Source organism: Colletotrichum orchidophilum, assembly GCF_001831195.1.
Source record: "Colletotrichum orchidophilum strain IMI 309357 chromosome Unknown Scaffold_120.1, whole genome shotgun sequence".
NCBI lineage: Eukaryota > Fungi > Ascomycota > Sordariomycetes > Glomerellales > Glomerellaceae > Colletotrichum > Colletotrichum orchidophilum.
This window is the reverse complement of record NW_019173076.1, coordinates 112,241-135,495: the sequence shown is the minus strand read 5'-3', so window position 1 is coordinate 135,495 and position 23,255 is coordinate 112,241. Positions and strand designations below refer to the sequence as shown.

The 23,255-nt window shown below is 51.1% G+C and overlaps 8 protein-coding genes across 8 annotated transcripts; 6 read left to right on the top strand and 2 right to left on the bottom strand.

The window, feature by feature from the left end:
- Positions 1 to 2,795: 2,795 nt before the first annotated feature.
- On the top strand, positions 2,796 to 3,877 carry CORC01_11303 (tetraspanin; the record flags this gene model as incomplete). Its single annotated transcript, XM_022622929.1, has 4 exons — positions 2,796 to 2,828; positions 2,893 to 2,921; positions 2,974 to 3,472; positions 3,539 to 3,877. 4 exons carry the CDS (start codon positions 2,796 to 2,798, stop codon positions 3,875 to 3,877), a joined length of 900 nt encoding a protein of 299 aa, XP_022470603.1.
- Positions 3,878 to 4,114: 237 nt separating this feature from the next.
- On the bottom strand, positions 4,115 to 5,476 carry CORC01_11302 (HpcH/HpaI aldolase; the record flags this gene model as incomplete). Its single annotated transcript, XM_022622928.1, has 6 exons — positions 4,115 to 4,208; positions 4,280 to 4,453; positions 4,547 to 4,579; positions 4,643 to 4,782; positions 4,954 to 5,101; positions 5,235 to 5,476. The coding sequence occupies 6 exons, from the start codon at positions 5,474 to 5,476 to the stop codon at positions 4,115 to 4,117; spliced, it is 831 nt and encodes a 276-aa protein (XP_022470602.1).
- Positions 5,477 to 6,248: 772 nt separating this feature from the next.
- Positions 6,249 to 8,621, top strand: CORC01_11301 (pantothenate transporter liz1; the record flags this gene model as incomplete). The annotated part of the gene is made up of 13 exons (XM_022622927.1): positions 6,249 to 6,407; positions 6,479 to 6,538; positions 6,592 to 6,631; positions 6,689 to 6,748; positions 6,813 to 6,924; positions 7,001 to 7,260; positions 7,337 to 7,563; positions 7,641 to 7,686; positions 7,748 to 7,884; positions 7,950 to 8,063; positions 8,133 to 8,217; positions 8,265 to 8,369; positions 8,449 to 8,621. The coding sequence occupies 13 exons, from the start codon at positions 6,249 to 6,251 to the stop codon at positions 8,619 to 8,621; spliced, it is 1,578 nt and encodes a 525-aa protein (XP_022470601.1).
- Positions 8,622 to 9,220: 599 nt separating this feature from the next.
- CORC01_11300 (aminotransferase) lies at positions 9,221 to 10,716 on the bottom strand (the record flags this gene model as incomplete). Its single annotated transcript, XM_022622926.1, has 2 exons — positions 9,221 to 9,755; positions 9,821 to 10,716. 2 exons carry the CDS (start codon positions 10,714 to 10,716, stop codon positions 9,221 to 9,223), a joined length of 1,431 nt encoding a protein of 476 aa, XP_022470600.1.
- Positions 10,717 to 11,212: 496 nt separating this feature from the next.
- On the top strand, positions 11,213 to 13,121 carry CORC01_11299 (acetate utilization-3; the record flags this gene model as incomplete). Its single annotated transcript, XM_022622925.1, has 6 exons — positions 11,213 to 11,319; positions 11,378 to 11,556; positions 11,610 to 12,036; positions 12,090 to 12,146; positions 12,206 to 12,606; positions 12,733 to 13,121. 6 exons carry the CDS (start codon positions 11,213 to 11,215, stop codon positions 13,119 to 13,121), a joined length of 1,560 nt encoding a protein of 519 aa, XP_022470599.1.
- A 508-nt stretch (positions 13,122 to 13,629) lies between these two features.
- Positions 13,630 to 15,264, top strand: CORC01_11298 (cytochrome P450; the record flags this gene model as incomplete). Its single annotated transcript, XM_022622924.1, has 1 exon — positions 13,630 to 15,264. One exon carries the CDS (start codon positions 13,630 to 13,632, stop codon positions 15,262 to 15,264), a length of 1,635 nt encoding a protein of 544 aa, XP_022470598.1.
- A 1,453-nt stretch (positions 15,265 to 16,717) lies between these two features.
- Positions 16,718 to 17,131, top strand: CORC01_11297 (glucan 1,3-beta-glucosidase; the record flags this gene model as incomplete). Its single annotated transcript, XM_022622923.1, has 4 exons — positions 16,718 to 16,723; positions 16,786 to 16,821; positions 16,891 to 17,010; positions 17,099 to 17,131. The coding sequence occupies 4 exons, from the start codon at positions 16,718 to 16,720 to the stop codon at positions 17,129 to 17,131; spliced, it is 195 nt and encodes a 64-aa protein (XP_022470597.1).
- Positions 17,132 to 17,469: 338 nt separating this feature from the next.
- On the top strand, positions 17,470 to 18,363 carry CORC01_11296 (uncharacterized protein; the record flags this gene model as incomplete). The annotated part of the gene is made up of 3 exons (XM_022622922.1): positions 17,470 to 17,619; positions 17,758 to 18,023; positions 18,147 to 18,363. The coding sequence occupies 3 exons, from the start codon at positions 17,470 to 17,472 to the stop codon at positions 18,361 to 18,363; spliced, it is 633 nt and encodes a 210-aa protein (XP_022470596.1).
- Between the last annotated feature and the right edge of the window lie 4,892 nt (positions 18,364 to 23,255).

Here is a 23,255-nt window from a genome sequence, read left to right as displayed (position 1 = left end):
TGCTGGTGACGTATCTGCGGCTGTGTCACTGTATCGCCTTTTCCGGTAGGATAACTGTTCTGACTCGAGATCTCCTTTGAAAACGCGGGGTATGTGTCGATGTTAAAGGCAGAGGTGAGACGGTCGCAAACAGGAATTGCGGCAAGGTGGGCGGCTTGGGAAGGGAAAAACGACCGACGTCAATCTTGGCTGATGCAAGCTGCGGAAGGTAGCAGCAGGAGGAGCAAGCTGGTGCCTCTCTGGTGCCCCTCCTTTCCGTCAGCTCAGCTATTGCTGCTGCACCTGTTGCAACGAGCGAGTGATGGAGGGGCTACCTTACCTTATGAAGTGGGGGACGCTAAGATAAGATTGGCGGGGTGCTCCGCCAGCTTCGACAAATCAGATCTCAGTTATTTTGCCCCATCTGGCTAGAGAGCAGCTTACATAAGTCCCATCAATCTGTCTCTCCATCTCCAGCGTTCCCTTGATCTGGTGCTTTTGCGTGTTCGTCCCAGCTCTCCACACGAACACCACCATCGGATGGCGCTTTTCCTTTGCCCGGCAGCGGTTGATCATCGGCGTGGATTTGTGTTCAGTAGAAAAACTGCTCACATCCGATTACTTTCTTCTTGCTTCGGATTTCACTGCCAATACGTGATCGTTTCCGATGGCACCCATGGACTTACGATGGCCTCCATGGGTTCAACACAGTGACGCAGACCATCCGGCTCGATGCTTTGAGCAACAAACATGGCCCACGGCCATCTGAGTGTACCCGGGACTCTCTTTCCAGTTGTCTCCAAAGAAGAAGGATGCTACTGTATTACGTGCTACCCCAGCTCTTTCATGGCAGCGTCGTCAGCATTCCCCCCCGAGCCGGCTTTCTTGCCAAACTCAAACTCCACCTCGGCGACTCTTTACCGGCTGGGCATCTTGGGGACCGGGCGGCATCCGGACATACTCCTTCAGCCTTGTGGGTCCAGCCATGCTGCAAGTCGAAGCTACCTACTCCGCGGTTGTGGTTTCCGCCCCCATACCCCTTGAGTCAATATGCCTCGTGGCATCTCACCTATGCCCAATCTTGATCGAATATCGTGGACCTCATCGACCCAAAGCCTTCATGTGGGTTTCCTTACCTAGCAATTCGGAACACTTCAGGCGGACCTTTTGCGATCCTTTCCCGTTCCGAACCCATGTCCGTTCCGAACCCGCTTCGGTCAGGGGTGGGACGGCCACTGTGGCAGTTGCATTTGGCCGGCGGAAGCTGGTGTTGGTCTGCAATACCTGGCTTGCTATGCCCCTCTGTCTCGCGAAATGATCTCGATCCTTCTGTGCCAAATCGCACAAGAGACCCTCGTTGCATTTGGCTGACATGGAATCGGCTTCGCGTTGAAGTTCCTGGCCTCGTGGGTTGTGCCCTCATGAATGGTGATCACCTCCCGGCCGCATCAGGTTCATCAGAGTCGAGCATCGGGCCGGATACCTAGCCAGCGACATGTTGGAAAACCCCTTTGAGCGGGCGACCATGTTTGAGAATGTTTCAATTCTATTCCTGCCTGCGCCCGCAAACGATGGGATGGGGCTAACAATTTGGAGCGTTTCTCACTATCATTGGCAGGCAAAGTAAATGCAGCTCGGAGGGATGTTGACATGGCGATGCAGTTTGGGAAAAAAAAGGAAAAAAAAAAACCATCAAGAGGGCTAACGCAAAGGCGCGGAGCACTACGGCAAGGATAGCGGCATCTCGATGGGGGCCATGCGCAGCTTCCCGAAAGCTGCTTCCCTGCTGCTGGTGTCATCATCAGCTTACCCTCCACTACCTCAAAGGCTGATTGATGCGCGCGGAGAGCCTGCTGCCTCGTCACACCAGAGAGAGGGGTTTGGGGTCGAATCTATCGACCAGCACATCGCCAGAGGCTTGTGTTTGGACAGCGCGGCAACGACAACAGATAATCAGTTCGGTCTTGTCATTTGATGGATGAGTGAGTGCATGGTATTCAGTCGAGACAACACACCTCGCTATCAACACGGGGGTCAGAAGCGTTGGATCGACATTGAGAGACAGCGGGATGGGCGGCCTGCGCCTCTGTGAATGTGGTCGCCGGTCGCACGGCATGCGGGGTCCAGCAGCCACACAGACTCACCACTGCCATCCATGGATCTCTCTCTCTACGACTGTCTGCAGCACACTCGCTGGCACACTGACTCACTGGCGATGGGCCTCCCGCATTGGTGTGTCCATCTGGTGCTACAAGACGGCCTCCAGGAGTCCAGGGTGCTCCCAAGATCAGACTCTCCAGAGATGACTGGACCCTCGTGCGGAAGTGCCTCCAACCTATGGCGTGCTCGAGTTTGAGGGAATAAGCTTCTCGCAGGGTTGAGCCATGACGTCGGACGAAGGCGGCAAAGTCCTTTTTGGAAGCTTTGGAAAGACTGAATGCCCGCTGGCGTCGGTGCTTGTTGGCGCTGGCTTGTTGCCAACGCTGTCCAGTGCCGCAAATGGGCATGCTCGATTTTGGCCGCATCAAGTAGCTTCCCACCCCAGCGCAGCGATCGGCACCTTTGGGTCCCTTGGGACCGCCCCTTGGGCCCTGGGGCCCTTGGGAGGCGACGAACAGCGCCACACCCTTCCTCTTCCCGTCCGCCTTCTCCTCCACCTCCCGCTCTCCATCTCTCCTTCGCCTACTATATATTCACATGTGAAGCAAGACGCCCTCTCACCCGCGATTTTTGACACTGTTCGTTCAAAAAATCCGTTTCAACGGTCGGAAGCGATCTGGTGTTGTTGCGCACTTGCTCGTCGTCAAGAATTCACCATGGGGGTCAATCCGGGCGTTGTGTTTCTCCTGGTAAGCCCCAACTGCCACCATCCACTAACACCGAGTGTCACATATTTAACGAGTGCTTCCTCAGATCTGCATCGGGCTTCTCACGACGGCCATGTAAGTTTTCAAACATCGCCGACCGCACCCTTGCGTGCTAACCATCTCACAGCGTCGTTCATGTCACAAGCACCAATCTTGCCCTTCCCATCTCCCCGTTCTTGTCTTTGCTTCCCATCCTGCTGCCCATCATCGGCACTGTCAACGCTTTCTACTACCCGCGCCTGCTGTTCAACGCGAGCACCTCTCCAGCCCGAACCGAGCAGCTGTTTCCAACCATTATCCAATCCTTGCAAGGCATTTTGACCACCGCTGTGGCCGTCATCCTCCTGCAAACCGCTCTCCCCGGCGATGGCCTCAACTGCTCCCTGTCCACCAGCTGGCAGCGCATGTTTGTCGCCAAGGATGAGTCGGCCATCAAGCACATCCAGGATAGCCTTCATTGCTGTGGCCTGAACAGCGTCAAGGACCGCGGCTGGCCATTTAATGGCAATACACATTGTGCAGAAATCACCGGCCGCAAAACTGCCTGTGTCGGCCCGTGGAGGGACGCAACGGTGCGGAATTCGTCCATCGACTTGGGCGTCGTTCTCGTCGTTGGTGTGCTTCAGGTATGTCTGGTTCTCATGCATAGCAGACCAAGGACGTTCAAAAGCTAACCAGACCCTCCGTCATAGGTCCTGACCTTGCTCTTCATGCAAAGTGCCAGCAACTGGAGACACGCGTGGTGGGCGCAGGGCTGGAGCCATCTCTCAGAGCGCCCAATCGAAGAGCGCGAGCGTACCAGACCCCTTCTCACTGCTGCTGTCTCGGCGTCCTCGTTACCGAACGATAGTGGTGACGAATCTGACATCCCTGTGACTTACCGCGACCTTAGCCCGCAATATGGCACTACGGGGGAGGGACGACGGGGCCGTCTTCGCGCCGGCTCTGGTCGGGTTGAGCCCTCGTCGCTCAGAAATATCGAAAGTGTCGAAACTGCCGAAAATGCCGAAAATGCCTGGGGTAACGAGTAACTTGCTGGCGCCACGCACTCACTGACATATCACTCTTCACCTTTACAAACTACGACATCATTCACCTTCAAAGCTACCTTTTCACCTCTTTGCATTGCGAGCGAGAATGTCCGTTGCCTGGCGTTGTAATCGGAAGCCTTGAACTGGTTCGGCGGAGTTCGGATTTGACCGGTCGTGTTTTAGTGGCCATAGTTCCTTTGCTAGGTTTTTCTTTTTCTAGGGGGCGGGCTAAAATGACTATTGTAGTTTGCTCGAGATATCGTTCATCGCCGCCGCTTGCTTTGACATGCCCATGAGTAGGAGCGCCAGATCTCGGCCTGCCATTGCAAATCTGATGTCGACCATGTAAGTAAATTGAACCATCGAAACATGAAAGGACAGCAATGCGAATTAGATACTTACCGAATGGGGGCATGACGTTTCGCCAACGTCTCCAGGAGGTCGGGTCTAGGTTCTAGCCCACCGAGTCCCACGAACACCTTGCGTCCGTTCACGCTCGCCTTCTCTGCTGCATCTGAAATCTTGGCCACGGTAGAGTGGAAGAGCTCTGAATCGTACTGTCCAGGAATACCGAGTCTACAAATCACACGTCAGCCTAGGTCTCGAGGCCATGTCTATGAAGGAAGCTGGGTGACTCGCTCCATGCAAAGGTCTGCGCAGCCGATGAACAAGGCATCGATGCCTGGCACGGCCGCGATGGCTCTGTGATCTCGTCAGCGCCGTACTTTCGTAGAGTCTCACCTCGTTGCACAAGACTGGACTTACTCTACGTTCTCGACTCCTTCTTTGGTCTCAATCATGGGCATTATGAGAACCTCGTCGTTGACCACCTCGGCGATGGCTGCGTAAGATAGTGTCGTTGTATACTGGGTCATTGCCGTGACCATGGTCACGGAGCGGTGGCCCTACAATATCGACCCGTGTAAGCCCGGAACACACTTTGCTTTGCTGGAAGCGCTAATTGGGAGAAGGGTCATGGATTCTTGGAGCTTCTTCCGCAAGACCGAATCATTGAAACGCCGTTAGGATGGGGAAGAGGGAGGAGGGGAAGAACTAAGAAGCGCACATGCACGTACCAGAGGTGGAAACTTTGATGCGTTGACGCACATCTTTGCTTGCTCAACGTTGTTCACGTGAGGCACGATAATGGCTTGCGCTCCGGAGTCGAGACAGCGGGAAATCCATTCGGGTGCGCACGTCGGTACGACCACGGTAGGGGTGATGCTTTTGCGCTGTGTGAGCAGGGGGGGGGGGGATGTTTGTAACTCTTCATCTTTCCGTTTCCGCTCGCTTTTTCTTTGACACAAAAAAAGGGGGGACCACGGTATGAAGAAGAAGAAGAGGAGGAGGGCCTTACCCGACATTCAGACACGAGACGGCAATGTCCTTCATGGTCTCCATGCTCATGGCCATGTGCTCGAGGTTCATGAGCACGGCCGAGTAGCCGGCGCGCTTGGCGACGAGGGGCATCTCGGTGGAGAAGGCGACGCGGAGGCCAAAGGAGTGGGCGAGCTTGTTCTCGAGCATGAGCTTCTTGACGAGGTTGGGGCGGCAGGCTTCGCGCGCGAGGGCGAGCTGGTCTGCTGCGGCTCGGGACATTGGGGGCGCGTTTGGGGGGATGGGGGATGTCGTGGGAATGTTGGGATACTGCAATGTCAACCTCGAGAGAGTGGGGTGTACTTGAAGCTATGTTTGATGGTGTTCCAGATCTCGTCGAAGAATGTTATCGAGACGTCAGTAGCTTTGCATTTTTTTGGTTTCGATGTCGGATGCGACTCCTGGGCAGGCCTTAAGACGTTGCTGACTTACACAACCCCGCCGGTCCCATCATCCCGACAATCGGCTCCTAGCGTCCGTTTTGCCGGACAGAGCGGTTCATCGTTATCCGGGGACCGTGACCGGGGTTAGTACGAGGTATCGGGGCATGGGCTGATAAGAATGCGGGGGAAGATCGGGCTTTGTCCGACGGCGTCCTCGATTTATGCCAGTGACTGCAGCTTATCTTCGGGACAGGGGCGGGCAGGATGCCGATGGCCCCACTGCCGCGCGATTATGCTAATTCTACGTTCTTGTTCACTTATTGAACGTGACGGGGTATGTTATCTTGGGAGAAGTAATGGCCGACCGATCTGGTATCGGTTGGGGGTTGTTCCTGGTTATCATGATCCGGGGTGCGGAGGTTAAGTGGCGAGGTGGTATCGAGGTGCCTCGAACTGGAGAGAGTTGAGAAGACACTTAACTTCAAGGTGTGTCTCGGTCTGACTTCCGTCATCAAGCACCTTTCTCATCCCTTTCTCGAATAACTCAAAGGTCTGATAATTGGTGCACCCTTTCGTCCGCAGTCTTTGCAAAAGCACCAATCGTCTTCACCATGGACGGAGAGAAGAAGACCCACGAGGTCAACTCGGCAACCTCAACGGCGTCAGATGTCGGCGTCGGCACCCACGAGGATGCGCCGCAGAACGTCTCTTGGGGAAGGAAGATTCTGTACCATCTATGGGATGCTGATCAGCATTTAAAGAGCCCTGAGGTATGCCCACTATGAAGTCGCTGTCAAAGACGGCCGAAAGAGTCGAGGCGGAACTGACTGGGTGAAATTAGGAACGCGCTTTGGTTCGGAAGCTGGATTTCGGTATCTTGATTTGCGCGACACTTGGCTGGGTGAGTTCCGAATCCTTCCTTCTCTTCTGTTCACGGTGGCTGATTCGACAAAGTGGATGAAATACATTGACCAGAGCAACATCACAAACGCCTGTGAGTGTGCCAACCCCTGCGATCAAGGGTTGATTGTGGCTTAACCTCGAGTAACAGACGTCAGCGGAATGAAGGAGGACTTGAATATACAAGGAAACGAGTACACCTACATGCTCAGTAAGCCGGACCCTTGACTTAGTAACCGTATGCGATTATTGAACGCGAACTGACCGAGATGCAGTGTGTTACACCATTGCCTTTGCCATTATGCAAATTCCGTCAAACCTAATCGCCCTCAAGATCCGTCCGCGTTATTGCATCGTCTTTTGCGAAGTAGGATGGACCGCCTTTACGTACGCCGCAAGCTCTGCAAAAAAAAAAAAAACAGGATGGGATGAATTGCTAATGGCTCTTTGTGACTTTGAAAAGCTTCGCGCAGGCAGCGGCCCAGAACAGCAACCACATGTACGCCTTCCGCTTCATGATCGGGCTCTTTGAGTCTGGCTTCTCGCCCATCATCATCTTCCTCCTCGGGTCGTGGTACACCAAGCCCGAGCTGGCGAAGCGCGTGGCCATTTGGCACATTACCGGCTTCTTTGGCCAGGCGACGTCTGGGTTTCTGCAGGCGGGCATCCATAAGTCTCTGAATGGGCATTTGGGGATGGCTGGGTGGAGGTGGATGTACATTGGTAAGTGCACTGCATAGTATTAGGGGGAGAAAGCTTGGATCAAAGTTGGCTGACGAGTGAGGATACACATATATAGTCTGCGGCTGCATGTCTCTGCCTGTGGCTCTCTCCGTGTGGTGGCTGCTGCCTGACTACCCGCACAATACGACTGCGTGGTACATCACCGAGGAGGACAAGCAGATTGCGATGCAGCGCGCGGCGAAGCAGGGCAAGGCGGAGATCACGGGCGTTGTGGACGTGAAGCTCCTCAAGCGCATGCTTGGGAACTGGCGCTGGTGGATCTTGTGCCTGATGTACATCTTTGTGAGTTGCTCTCAATCATCCGAGATATCCAATGTGAGGGAATGGAGCCTGCTAACACTTTTTTGCGCATCAAATAGTACGGTAACTCGTGCCAGGCCAACAACTACTTTGCCATTTACCTGCGTAAGACAAGCGCCCTGGAAGCTCTTTTACTTCACACGGCATTCAACTGACACGACTGTAGGCGAGAACGGATACAGCGTCACCCAGCGCAACGTCATACCGGCGTGCGCCAACCTCGTCACGATGTTCACGGACTTTGCATGGGGCTTCATGTCGGACATGACTGGCAACAGACCCTTGTGGATCATTGGTCCTCTGGTGAGTGACACCCCTCCTTTCTGACAAACGTTGAACTCTCAGTCACTGATGGTGGGCAATATTAGATGGGCACCACAGTCGTCGGCTCTTCCATACTTACTGCGTACCCTGCAACAGATGCTGCACGAGTCGCCGGCTTCTTCCTCGTTTCTTGCGGTTATGTCACGGCTGTTACTTGGGTAAGTTGATAGTAGAGTTTGTGTGTTTACAAACTGTTCAGCAATGAGGCTGACGAAGGGGGGCCACAGACTTGGGCAAATGAGGTGAATAATGGCAACGCGGAAGAGCGTGCTTTGACTATTTCCAGCATGAACGGGCTATTCTACGCAACCAGTGAGTTTATCTCATACAGCCTGGAAATACGATGTCTAACGAAACAGATTCGTTCCTCCCCATTCTCATCTTCCCACAGACCATGGCGCCCAAATTCGAGCGAGGCTTTCCCTCCATCCTCTCATTCGCTCTCGCTGCCGTCGTACTCGTTTGTAAGTTCCCATCCCTCTTTTTGAGACTACCACGTACGGCATGGGACACAAGCTGAGAAGAAATTTCCCTCCTCCTTAGTCATTGCAGACTTCCTGCACAAGCGTCAGCTACGACAAGAAATGCGTGCTGCTGGCGAACAGCCCGTCTCTGAGACTGCTGTGGAAGATGAAGGCGACAAGAAGGAGAAGGAAATGGAGAGTAAGCTTTCTGGAGCCATTGAACCAGTTCAAAACTCTTCTAGCATCATCTGATCTGCAAGATTGATGTTTTTGGGGATATTTAAGCGGTAGATGTCACAGGTGCCCGCGTGGTTCTTGATTACATCTACATGTGCAATCTCATCGAGGCGATCCTTGTCGGATGAGATGTAACAACCTACCCGATTTTCATTAAAATTGAGTCGCGCTGATAGAATGAATACTATACTGCTACACAGTCGCACATGATCTCCAATTAAAACAAGTGCTATGGAAACAGATGTTCCTGGTTCAGAGAAGAGAAAATTGACTATTTCGATGGGTCTTCCAAGCAACTATTAGCGCTCCAACAACGAGGCTATGTCTTTCTCCCCTCTCAAAAAAGGGCAGCGGATAAACGAATTGGTAACTGGAATCAATCAATCGGGTTCTTTCTTGAGCAGCTGACGCCAGAGGGGGCCTAGGATGCGTCTAAGGTAGCGTATTGATCACCCAATGGAGTCTTCTTCTCCTGAACGCCCATGAGGCCGACGAAGCGAAAGTCTATGTACCATCATTCAGATTCAAAACTCGGTGTCTGTGTGTAAAAGGACCCTGTGGTAAACAACGGCTGTCCATTTAGTGACCCGATACAGAATGCTTCTTTTTCGTGGCTACCTGATTCCGATAGAAACCTGCTCACTGAAATCCTCCCCAGCTTCTATCCTAGATCTGATATCGACAATAGTAGCAGCCAGTCTGTCGATACCTTCTTTGATCTCAGCTACCTCATGCCATGCCCAGCACAGTCTGATGCACCTGGCAAATCCATCTTCTAACTCTGCTCTCTGAATGCTCCCTTTATCTCCACTGACAACAAACATATGTCCGAATGCGACGCGGAGTTGTTTCTCTTTCAGAGCGACAGCGGCCACTGTACGTGCCACTGGGAGGTCTTCTGGAAGCCGAAGATATGTGAAGAACCCTCCTGCCGTTGCCTCTGCGGCACTCTCAGCGTTACTGACTTCCACCGTGACGCCCAATGCTACTAGGACACTGCGGATAGAGGTCATTAGGGAGTAGTACCTCTCACGATATGTAGGTATGAGGGTCTTCTTGATATGTGCTTGCAGATTGCCGCTCCGCAGCATTTTATCGACAAATGTGGATGTGAGGTGAGAGGGTGCGCCGCCGGAGCTCGAAGATCCTCTACACAGGAGTTAGTTTGGACCTCTGTGTTCCGTTGTGTTGGAAATATTTGAGCTGTTACTTACACCTCGGCTAGTTCTTTGGCGAACGCCGGCGTACCGTCCGCCCAGCCGACTCTGATACCAGGCCCGATGACTTTGGAGAAAGATCCGTTGCTGAGGGTGTTTCCCCAAGTACCGTAGCCGGGCATGTTGCGATCTATGTCGACAAGTCTTGGCGGTACGGCACCGACTGCGTCATCTGGAGCAGATGAATCCTCGGGCCAGCTCAGAAAGTCGTAGACGTCGTCTGATACGACGAGAGCGTCATACTCTCGGGCGAGGGCCACGAGTTCCTTGCGAATCGGGAGCGAAAGCGTCTTTCCGCTGGGATTCGAAAACGTGGGAACTATGTAAATGACATATTTGTAGATCTTTGGGTACGTTTTCCCTACTTTGATGGTGGGAATATCGGGTCGGCCGAGTTTATTTGCATCCTCGACGGCTCTTGTTTCGGCGGCGGCAAGCTCGCGGCGCAGAAAGGCGACGTCGAGGCCTTCTTTGCCGTTCTCGGGCACACCTGCGAGCTTGCCCTGGAACCCGTTGTCTTCAAAGATTGGGCAGGCCAAGAAGTACGTCGGTTCCACCATGAAGATCTTGCGCGTGTAGAGGGGATCTGTGAACTTTTGCAGGACATTGGCCAGGTTGCCGGACGCGCCGTTGTTGATGGAGATTCTCTCATGGTCTATCTCTGTGCCGTAAACGGACGAGAGCCACTCTGCGATGCTCTTTCGGAGGGGAGGGTGGCCAATGTGAGGGCCATAGATGAGCGCCGCAGCGGTTTCGGATTCCGAGGTCAGGACTTGTGTTGCGCCGTCTAAGAGAGCGCTTGCTGCGAAGAGACGGGGCGAGGGCCAGCCCAACTGCAGGTTGATGAGCGAAGGCGGCTTCGAGAGCGTTGCGGCGGTATTATTGCTACTCATTGTGAAGTCTATGTAGAATTTAGACAACCAGATGGTTAAGCGGATGAGTCTCATAAAGCTCACTTGGTCTTGTCAGTTGGCTTCTTGAAATGCACAGGTGGACATCCCCCCCCTCTTCCACCTCCTATGCGTCGGTCTTATCGGGCGGGCCCCGACATTTGATTCCACATCGGGCGCTAGGCTAGCGACTCCGAAAGGATACCGATGCCGCCGACGGATGGCCTCATCGCTATCGCTTATCCGCCGGACGGCATATCGCAGGCTCACTTATGCTTTATTTTGATAGGAAATAAGAGATAGTAGGGTATCTTTAACCGTGATATCTTGAGAGCGGGCTGATATCACTAGATACTAGTCACTGGATCCTGTGGCATGGAAGTGGAAACAAAAGAAGCCATATCCCAGTCGTACCATCGATGGCCACAGATAGCAAGCCTCCCCTCTCGCTGTCAAAAAAGTCTGGAAAAACAATTGTTCAGATCTGTTGTGAATCAAAATGTACCCAAAGTGGAACAATATTACGTCTGAGAGCCAAGCTTTCGCAGCAGAGGTACGTGGCATAGAAGCTTGGTGGCAATCAGACAGACAGAAGCACATCAAACGGTAAGAGGATATCCACGGATCTGAACGGGAACCAGTGGAAAGCACTGACAAATGTTAGACCATACACAGCAAAGTCAATTGCCGCCTTACGAAACATTGGATTCAAGATTGAGTACCCATCTAGTGTCCAAGGTAGGAAGCTTTGGCGCATCTTGAACGAACACAATGAGAATGGCACGTACGAGTTGACCTTTGGAACCACTGAGCCGCTCATTGCAAAGGAGATGGCGAACTCGAGTAAGTTGTTCAAGGGTTGCCGTCAATTTTTGTGCTGACTTGTACACGATCAGTGCAAACCGTTTATGTATCTGGGGCCCTCTGTGGTCTATCCCAGGCAACTTGGCCAGGCGAAGACCACGCAGATTACCCTGCCGACTTGGTTCCATCCGTCGTGAAGCGCATCTTCAACACGCAACTCTTTCACGACCAGCGCCAGACCCAACTGCGTATGAGATACTCCGAAGCCGACCGAGAGGCGTTGGAGTGCATCGACTACATGTTGCCCATCGTCGCGGATGCTGACATGGGATTCGGGACTCTGACCGGATGTATGAAGTTGACTCGGAGCTTTGTGGAAGCTGGCGTTGCTATGATTCATATTGACGACCTCGCAATGGGTTTGAAGAAGTTTACGAATGGCGAGGGTCGAACAATTGTTCCTACGTCGGACTACTTGTCCAGGTTGACAACTGTCAGAATGACTTTTGACATCATGGGGTCAGTACGCGTCAAAACAGATGAGGAAAAATGCACTAATTCTGGGTTGCTAGAGCGGACACTATGCTTCTATGCCGTTGTGACAGCGATCATGCCGAGTTTATCACCAGGTAGGATAGGCAACTGTAAGAATCCCTTGGATTTTGAACCTTGGCTAATCATTTGGTAGTGTGATTGACCCCCGAGACCACCCGTATGTTCTTGGAGCTACCAACCCGGTCCCTTCTTTCATTCAAGCTCTGGAGGCTGGGAAGACCGAGGGAAAGAATTATTTGACTGTAAAGGATGAGTGGAAAGCCTCGGCAGGATTGATGACCTTCGACGAGGCCGTCAAATCCGTCGCGACGGAAGATCAATACAACGCTTACATTGCAGAGATTGGGGACGCAGCTGTGGCTTTGCAAGCCCGACGAGCCGCTGCCAAGCATATCATCGGAGAAGAAATCATGTTCGACTGGGAACTCCCAAGGACTCCTCTTGGTCAGTACATGTGGCAATGGAGTACGAAGGCCGTCATCGACCGATGCATTCTCGCAGCCCCTCTAGGAGACGTTACATGGAGCCGTCAAGGTAAGTCCATCCACACTCTCAGCATCCAATTGCCTGACTTTAACTTGCTGTAGATAAACCGAGTATGTTCCACGAACAGGGTTGACGATGCCCCAAAACGTGTGCTGACAGATGATGACCACATAGACAAGAAGGATATGCACGACTTCCATGCCGCCTTGAGAGAAGTTTACCCCAACCGTCTCTTCGCTTTTGGATACACTGGCGCATACGACTTTAGTAAAGGCGGATACTCGGCGGAAGAAGTAGAGACATTCCCCGCGGATATTGCCAAGATGGGTATCGTATGGCAGGTGCAGCCAATCTGGGCCACGCAGGGCTTGAGCCTGCACGCCAAGCAGTTTGCGGAAAAGTTCACGAAGGGAGGCATTGCCGGTTACATGCGAGACGTGGCTGCTCCCGCCATTGCCGGCATGGCTACTGATAAGTACGGGAAGCCAACGTCCCGTGGGGGATATCTGGCCGACGCGTTCTTTGATGTTGTTGGAGGAGGGGAAATCACGGACCGTGTCTGAAAGGGGTCCGATGGCCGAGATGCTGTTGTAACACGAATATGCGCTGTTACGCTGCGGGCTGGGAGTGGCGATGGACTCTCATCTGTTACCATCCAATTGGATATGTTATGTTTGCATTAGATAGTTCCACTGTGCCATTATCTCAACCCAAGCAACTCCTGCGAGCTTTCTCCAAATGGCGACCAATGGGAACCCCCATTGTGCCAGTGAGTGAAGTGATGTATGCGGTCGTCTACGCAAAATTCTGTTACACGAAATGTGGGTGAGAAATAAGGCTCTTGGACACGAAAAGCCAATTTCTCCGTCATACGTACTTATGATACGCATATGATGTTTCACGACATAAAGAGTTAATGCCTGGCCTTCAAAAGGAGGTTCTAGCTACTAGACGCGAACTTTTCCGCTCTTTGTCTCTTCATATTTCGTGCACGTTGTGACCAAATGACTCTTATTGTACTCGAAGTAACAACTCAAACAACCAAATATGGAGCCTCTTACCGTTACAAATATGTCTTCGGTCTGCAAGCCGTTGTCCATGGTCTCACTAATCTTCGTCGGAGCTTGTGGTGTCTTCATCCTACTAGTTGCTCACATTCGACGAACCTCACAACGGCATGCAAACAAAAGCCTGCCCTTGCCTCCTGGACCGCCGCAGCTACCCATTCTTGGAAATCTGTTCAACAAGCCAGAGAAACCTTTCAGCTGGATGATTCATTACCAATGGAAGTACAAATACGGACCAGTCGTGCATTACAGAGAGGGAAGACAGTCCCACATCGTCTTGACTACGGTCGAGGCGGCTCATGACCTCTTGAACAAGCGAGCGAGCAACTATTCGGGAAGGTCTTTCAGCCCTTACGCAGGAGAGCTCGTCTGTAAAAAATATAATATGCTCTTTCTACAATACGATGCTCAACTCCGGCTGCATCAACGACTTCATGTTCAAGGACTGAGCCCTCGCTCGGCGGCGTTGTACTATCCCATTATCGAGCTGGAATCGCTTCAGCTACTCAATGATCTGCTTTCAGAGATAGGGGAGAAAAGTGGCGAAGAAAAAGAGGGAGCTGCTTTGGATCCTCATTGGCATTTTCGACGCGCGGCATCAAGCAATGTGAGCGTGATAGCTTGGGGCTACCGCCTTATGAGGGGCAACCTCGAGCATGAAGCACAGATTGACTTCTTCGACATTTGTCCGACCTCAGCAGTCTTGAAGTCCATACCCCCATGGTATGATACCTTCCCCTGGCTTAGGAATCTTCCATACACAATCTCTCCGTGGAAACGAGCCGCAAAAAGTCTCTTCGAACGAGAGGAGGCACATCACTTGGCGAACTTTCGCAGCGCCTTGAAGAGACCTGGTTATAACCTCAGCAAACAAGTTGCCAGCAGCACCGACAGACTGGACACGGGGATGAGCGAGACCGAGCAGGCGTGGGTTGTGGGGGCGTTGACTCTGGCCAATGGTGATACCAGCGTTGCTATTCTCTGCTGGTTTGTCATTGCCATGTTGACATATCCACACTTTCTGCTCAAAGCGCAGGCCATGATTGACGAAATCGTTGGGCACGATCGCTTGCCCGTGTACGAAGACCGAGAGAAACTGCCCTACGTCGACGCCATGATTGAGGAAGTGTTGCGGTGGCGACCGATCCTACCGGCTGGCATGGACCATGCAGCCGTCGAGGAAGATGAGTACAAGGGGTACAAGATCCCCAAAGGAGCTACGGTGATTCCTTCTCAGTGGGCGATCACTCGAGATAAGGACGTGTATGGCGCGGACTGCAATGATTATAGGCCTGAGAGGTGGCTTGAAAGTAAAGATTTGCCAAAGACTGCCTTTGGATACGGGAGGCGACTTTGCCCGGGTAGACATGTGGGCAGAGAAGGACTATGGATCTTGTTTGCACGGCTCATCTGGGCGTTCAGGCTCGAGCAACCGACTGATCCAGTCACTTTGAAGAAGCAGATGATTGATCCGATGTCTATGCTGCCAATGGGTATTGTCATTGGGCCTGATCCTTTCGAGGCATTGTTCACCCCTCGAGGCCCCTGGGTTGAAGACCTCGTACACAGCAATCTCGAGAGCACAGAAAAGGATGTTGGGAAAATCATGGAACAAGTGGAGGCCATCAAAGGGTTGTAGTTTTTCGAGGGCAACCTGAGACTTGTTATGATATGTTTGAGAGAGAAACGGCGGGGTTCGCTGTTCACTCGTAACTTTCCAGTCAATCATTTCGTTTTTTGAAAAGTATCAACTCTGCGGCGCGTTGGTGTTGATGCTCATTTACTGTTCCCAACTCCTTACTCACTTTCCCTGTGCAATAGCACCACACTGCTCAGACAACGAGCTGCTCTACCCTGCGGACTAGCGTCGAGATGACCGAAAGAACACGATGTCACAGAAACCGGAGTCACTGACTTAGCCTCCAGCCATCCTAGCTTGTAATTACTATAGAGACTTTGAAGCTATTGAAATCGAGAGTTATAAGGTGTAGGAAGAATCCTCAAATTTCATCTGTCCCTTGGGGTGAGGCGTGGGACTGTTTGATCGTTAGCCCGAAAATCCGGCTCAATTTTCCCGAGAAGTTGACTTCCCCTCATGACCATCTGTATCTTGGAAGTCTTCGTCGGCATTTGTGGCTCGGGCACTCACTTTACGTTAGAATCTGATATTATTGTTAGCCAATTTGTCAAGCCCCGGGTCTACTACTTCTCTCATGGAAATCTGACGTTGCTGAAAAATGCCGTGATTCCGTAGCATCTAGAAGACCGCCCGTGAGATCTACCAAGCTGCGAAAGCGGGCAAACTCCTGACCTACAAATTCTTCTGAGTCTACAGAGTCATAACTACAGGCCCGGAGATGGGAGGTGACAGTAAACGAAGTATCAGGGATACGGAGCATTTTCCGAAGGCTACAGTCATTTAGACCCATCGTTCTGATTATGTAATCATTCAAAGGAGAGCTCGATGCTCAGCAAAGTATAACGAGGGCTAAGTAATAAGAAATTCAAGGCAAGCCTCCTGAGGTTTATCACAGCTGCCTCGAGAGATGTTTGTGAACATCATGGAGCTCGTTTCGTTCCACATACCCTCTTTTGCTTTGCCTGGCGCTTTTTTGTAAAATGCAGCTCGGCCCTTGGGGAACCATGAACGAGGCGTAGTGTAAAACATTGGATCGCTTTCGATAGACTTCTAAGCCTTTAAGCCCAAGAAAAGCAGATATTCTACCAGCTAATAATCAAACTTGCCTAGTTGACGTCCCCTGACATAAGACGGCAACCGCAGGTGAAAGCTGTGGATACAGTTCGTCCGGGTGATTCATTGCCTTCAAGTTGCTTTGGTACATTTGTGATGTTGTGCAGGAAGGGCAGTGAAGCACGAGGTACTTCATAATGGATGAGGAACTCGGACACGATATCGAACCAGGCAGTAAAAAGTCGAGATGGTAGTTGAGGCCTCCAGAAAGAACATCCCACGCGCCAAATATACTTCGCGGTAATGGCCGCAGCAGTGCCAAAATACGAGGAGTAGGCACAACAGTGGGCAGGTTCGCCTCCTCCGAGTCCCTCATTCGCTGAGTCTCCGGAGGGAGATGATGTTTGTAGGTTTGTGTTTCGAGGTCGGTCACGCAGTGAACCTCTATGAGCTGATCACAAGAAGCAGATTCCCACGCACTTGCTCAAGAAGAAGTCCCCCAAGGTATGTAATTTCGATCGGCAGGGCGAGCGTGTGATGCGAGAGTGCTTGATGAGCGAGTATGCCGGCTAGGAGTTTGCGGAGCTGTTCAAGGGCAAGTTGGAAGAGGAGCTCAAGTATCTAGCGGCTAGCTTTCCGTTGGAGAACTGCAAGATGTGCGATCGCTTGAATGAGTATTTGAAGGAAGACGCGGTGACTGCGAAGGGGGAAGCTCATGAATGGGACTATTGGCCACGCATAATAGGATATGATGAAAGCGAGATGCTGATTACAGATCTAGGGATGGAGCAAGATCTTGATGGGGAACTCATAGGATCTTGCGGGCAGGATACCATAGGAAATCTCACGACTTTGCGTTGTTGGGCAGACTTAGCCTCATTAATTTTTGTTCTCTTGGCATCTATCAAGGTACTCAGAGTGACAGCACAGCTGCTCAATTTCCTCCAAATTCGGACGATGGTGGTGAATTTTACTTCTCTCTACCTAATCAGAAGTACAGCGACCGTTTGTTTTCACGTAATTTCCAGTCGAATTCGAAAGCGACTGGAAGATTCCAGGTGTTTTCTGAACGCCATTTTCTTTCACTCCGACGAATCACAGCCGGTCTAATTTTAAACCCACGCCACTCGGTCAGCAGTGCTTGCTTTTTCAATGAGGCTGTCTCATATTGCCTTACGGGCTGCCTTGAATCTCGCCTATGGCGTCCTCTCTGTAAGCGCCGAGGCGAAAAGTGTTCGAAAGGTTGCAGACAATAGAGTTGTTGTGGACAATAATTTGGGCGCAGAAAAGGCCTTGGCGGCGGTAAGAGGCCAGTCTCGATCAAGAGTTTGTGTGCCCAACAAAATGGAATGATGGTGGTGATTGACTAGGTACTGCAGATGCCTGAAGGATCATTTGTTGAGACCCACAGAGTCACACTCATCGTCGAGGATATCCCAGACAAGCCCGCGCCATGACCAGGAGAAGAAGAGTCTCATGAAGCGAATGAGCAAGTCCCACGGCAAGTGGGACATCACCCACCCCCGCCACCGACTTCTCAATACTCTGGTTGGCTTTGAACGGTACAAGGCGCGCCAGATGGCGGAATTGAACCGGTGGAAGGGGCTGTACAAGCATGTGTCCAAGACTCAGAGAGCAGTTAGTGGCCATCATGCGGTTCCTGAAACTTCTCCCCTGGGCCAAAACGCCCGCTGGTCGTTGATTCTGTATGTTCTCGACATGGCTGTCCGGTATTCAAAGAAGTTTGAAACGGCAGACTAGCTGCTTGATGTGAATCAGGCTCTATGCGAGAAAATTATTGAGTCGGCGCTTGAGTTTTGCGGAACCAGTCACCAGGAGCTTACGGACCACGCTAAAGCCAAGGACGATGCTGGCCAGCCTGCCCATAGAGTGAGTACGTCCCAGGCTCTGAGGCACTTTGTCAGGGATTGGTCAAGTACCGGGCGTGGCGAGCGGGATGACGCGTTTCCTTGCATTCTCGACACGCTGGCCACGCTTTTCCCAGATCGCTCCGAGAAGGAAGACGTCACAGTGCTTCTCTCTTGATCCGGCGCTGGCCGCCTGGGCCACGAGATATCCGCGCTCGGAGGCTTTGAGGTTACCAGCAACGAGTGGTACATGTTTATGAATCTCGCTTATCGCTACCTTGAGGCTCTTCGTCGCCCGACTGCCAAGGCGATCCAACCCTTTGTGAAAGGATGGTCACATCACGCGACCACTGCAGACATGTTTCACAGGGTGTCCTTGCCTGATAGGCGAGTAAACGCCAGTGCTGTGCTACTCGTCGAGGGTGATTTCACTACGCGGTTCCAGTCGGAGACTGTACGGTACAATGCTGTGGTCACACACTTCTTTATCAATACGGCGCGCAACGTCATAAGGTACCTCGACACCATTCATTCAGTCTTGAAGCCTGGAGGCTATTGGATCAACATTGGACCTCTCATGTGGGGGACCGGTCCTTTCGTTCAAACTTTCGCTCGACAAGATAGTTGCAGTGGCCAAGGCCATTGGGTTCGAGTTCTTGGAAATGAAGCCTGGCTGTGGGGAGGTGACGCTGAATGGAGAACAAGTGTTTGACCTGAATGCAGCGTATGGATTTAATGAGAAAGTGCTAACGAAGAATGCGTACATGGCCCAAAGTTGGGTGGCAAGCAAGGCGCCGAAGGCAACCAAGCCTTGAAGCTTCTGCCACCACCAGGTGTGTGCGCGCGGGTGATCAGTTGGGGAATACGGCTATAAAGGAGATATCTGATATACACCTTTCGTTGAGCGAGAGATGGCCCGACAACTCGGGAATTCGGAAGGAACGTGTTGTGAGAGCAAGAAAACATAGATGTGCAAGATTCCAATTTGATGGCAGGAGTTTATGAACTTCCCAGAAACAGGCCCTAAGCAGGTAACACTATGTTGAAAATATAGTAGTTGGATGGGATGCCACCGTAAGCTGCGCCCATGACTGTCTTTGCTGTTGTGCTCACTGCCGCTCATGCCATGATGTATGACAGTACCCATCCCTTCAAAGCCCATCATGATGGCTTCTAACCTGGGCCCAAGAAAGCTCGACGCTTAGGTTCTAACCTTTGCAACTTGGCAGTACGCGCAACGAGGGGAGTCGCACTCTAAGCATGACTCCTTCCGAATCGGGATGCCGGGTTGGCCGCAAGCGCACTACAACACGTCCAACTTAGAGACATCTCAGAGGGCTTAGCCAGTAGCTACTCACACAAGACCAGAGATAAACCTGCTTTCTTCTCGGACCCCTTTGCACCACTAGAGGGCCCTGTGGAGGGAAGTAGCCGGTGTACCCCTCCACAACATGAAGGTGGTGATGCCCGCAGAAAGGTGTGCTTGGATCCAGAGTCAATTGGGTAGCTTGAGCGCCTGAAAAAGGCGAAGCACTGTGACATTGGCTGCAGGTGAGATCTGTCATCTTGTTGCTTGCTGCGGTGTTCAGTTGATGGAGTGAGTCGCATGCAAGCTGCAACGAATCGGGTGCTTGATCAGTGAACTCGTGGCCGGGTGTGCATTTAGAGTATTTTGAAGAATTGACCTTCATGTTAATTTGCAGGTGGAAGGAGCAAGTGAGAACACAGATGATCTGGCTTCGCGGTATTGATACTTACTTATGTGCTCAGGATGGATTTCTTTTCTTTCGAAAAGAATCAGGGGAAATGAGCAGAGCAGTAAATTAGGAAGCAATGGAGGTCGGCCAGTGCTCGGAAGTCTGGTTCACATGACATTGCGTTACGAAGAAGGAGGTACATCCATCGTAGTACCAGATTCATAGCCAAAAACGTGGCATGCCCTGCAGAGCTATGTCACTAGTAGTAGGGTATCGGTATCTATCATGCAGGGATTCTTGAAACGTCGAATCTTCTGGCCGACGGTGGCGTCAGACGCAGGAGGGGGCGATGCGATATTCACAAACTTGCCTGAAGATCTTCGGCACGATATATGGATAATTAGATAATTGTGCAGGGGGCTTGGCACATGATTTCAACCTGATGTCATGGTCATGAAAGAGGACATAATAACACGGTCAGCAAATTACCTGAAAATCGGCTTAGAAGTACGATGTCGGCGGACAGTACTCTTATGGGCCAAGGGACTCCCAGAAGGCTAGTAGCTCATCCAGAAAGTGAACAGAGAGCCAATAATTCCATGATGGCTCTTTTCACACAGATATTTCCAACCCAGAAGTCACACAGCTGTATTCAGTAGGTACCTAAGATAATGACAATGCCAAATGGAAACAGTGCCCGACACGTGGGCATAGAGGGTTCTTGCATGCGCATTATGCATATGTACGCAAGAGGACTGTCGGAATAGTAGTCCAATTCGACTGGTGAGTCAGGGGGTCCAACGGATCCACCGCCGCGGCCCTTATAAACTGGAGGACGATTTCGGGCCTTCAGCGCTAAGCCCTTACTTCCACCTCATATAGATATTATATACTCACTACCGTAACCTTCGTTGCCTAAAGTAGTCAACCATACGGTTGAATCTTCTGTGATACGACACCAATAAAGTCAAATGTTATGATTGGCTGTGTGTAATAGTGTCGTTCTTCAGGTTCTACATCAGTCTATCACTAAACATGGAGATAAATGAGTGAATTCAAGGAGGTTCCGCATCGTGGCTATTGATGCTTCGTAAAAGTAGGATGATTCTCTCCTTAGCTCCCTTAATGACTTGTACTATTGAGCCTGCAAAGTTTGGTTGACTTCCGTAGTCAGAGAATTCCGATATCTCATTCAGACGTTACGAAAATAAGCTTTCGAGTGACAATCGTCCCAGGATTTGGTTCTGACTCTGGTGACCTGACAGTACGCGCATCGTGGCGTGTTACAATTATAACAAATCCTCACACTGATACCTATTGATCCTTGACCACAGTAGCACTGTGAATGGCGAAGGTGAGCAAAGAAACAGCCACTGGAAATCTTTCGGGGAGCATACACATTGCCAGAGTATGGAGAGATTCATTGGCCGGGGCCCCAGCAACACTGGCTCATTAGAATCGATTGGTAGCGAACCGGCTGAGCCTTAGCCAAGAAACTCCATACTGTATTATTTTTCGTGTTTCGAACTCTTCTAGTTTCTGGAGGACTGATGTCTGACCAACTCGATATGCAGCTGTATATGATTCTTGTCTGGGATTCGTTTTCATTAGACCGATTGTGTTGCGGCGGGCGGGCAGCCAAGCCGTTCTTATGCGTACGAACGTTTGCAACTCTTGCCCGGCGAGATGCATGACGAAGGGAAAGTCGTGTACAGCCCTCATCGATACAAATTGTAATTAGACCATGACGTATTTTAGAGTTTCTTACGACTAAGTAATTCTACGTTCGCAAGCTGTTTGCGACTATGTCAAAGGTAGAGATTTCGTCGGACTGATCCTACGGCCGCCCTAACGAAACCGCCAACCACATAATTTTATGCTTTTAGGCATAACCGTTGATCGCTAAAACCTCGTTGGTATGCTCTCCATAGAATTTCAAGACTCAAAGACGATTTCCTTCGTGAACCACATCTCAAATATAGTGACCATTCTGGCTTGAACGCTTCCGGATACGTGTTCAATCTCTCGGGTTGAGTCACCGAAGCCAGGTAAGCCAAAGAGAAGTTTTCTATGTAAGCGCAGTTTCAATATGAACCAGAGGGGGCTGGGTGAGTCCTTCGGGGTCAGAAGATGGCTGTTACAATTACGAGACCGGAATTGTGAGACATCTACCAGCCACCGAATCCCCTGATGATTTCCCAGTACGGGAAAAACCGAAAAAAAGGGTAGCATTTGACAGCCGGGCATCCGACGGCATCGTCGAAGCCTGCACTGTTACCAAGTACAGCTGAAGTCAGATGATCGAAGGCACAGGTTTCTGTGTGATACCTTACCTACCCACGTGCTAGCCTACATTAAAATATGCCGCAGCATGTACCACAGATGCCCAAGAAGCGCTTGTGGCTGGGTATGCCTTGCTCAGCCACCTTTGTCCTGCTGTAAAGAGACAGCGAATGATAGAGAATATTTCACCCACGATTTTAGCGTACTTCGTTTCATAGTACTCGGAAGGGATGTGGTATTTTCATATCAGACAAACAATCCCAGTCCACGCTGAAGAAGGGCCCAATAATCAGGTATTTTGTAATTCTTTACCCGCTGAAAATTATCAAAATACTTCACGCGAGTTCGGGGTACAAGGCAGACTGGACAATTAACACACCGACCGGTGGCACATGGATACATCCTTTTTGCAAATTCATCAGATGCTCAATATACTGACGGATTTAAAAGAGCAACCTGATGAGTTATTAATCTTGTGTTTTTCGGGCTATGAATAAGAAAGGGCTGAGACTTTGAAGAAAGGGTTGATGATTGAGTGAATACTCATCATAGATTCTCTCTTAAACCCTAAATTTTCATTTCACTTTTCATAGCAAAACGTCTAAAAGTCCCATGATGATTCGGTACCTTACGGAAGGTAAAGGCATGAGGGCAAGAAGCGAGGAAGATATGCGTGTTCACTTGTGCGTGAACAATGTAGAATGAGAATACGCCTTACGTATTAAGACTAAATTCAAACTTGAACTCTATCAGGTCTTAGCTATCCTACAAGCGAGTGCACTTCTGTCAGTCTAGACAAGTCCTTCTCGTGTTTGACTTTGTGTCAGGCGATTTCGGGGTGGCCTAAAAAAGACGGACTGGAGAGCCCCAGAGCTCCATGCCTCTAATTCTACGACTGAATCACACAATTTGGTGTTTTCCTTCCTGCTTTCGATTTCTTTGATCATGTGTCTCTGGGAGTTCCACGTCATGGCCGGTCTCAAACCATATGTTATGATGCTTAATACTACTGTCAGGACAGTAAAACATAGGATAGCCGGCTTGAAGACAATGCCTGATTGCATAATACTTCCAGCGAGAGCTAGCGGTG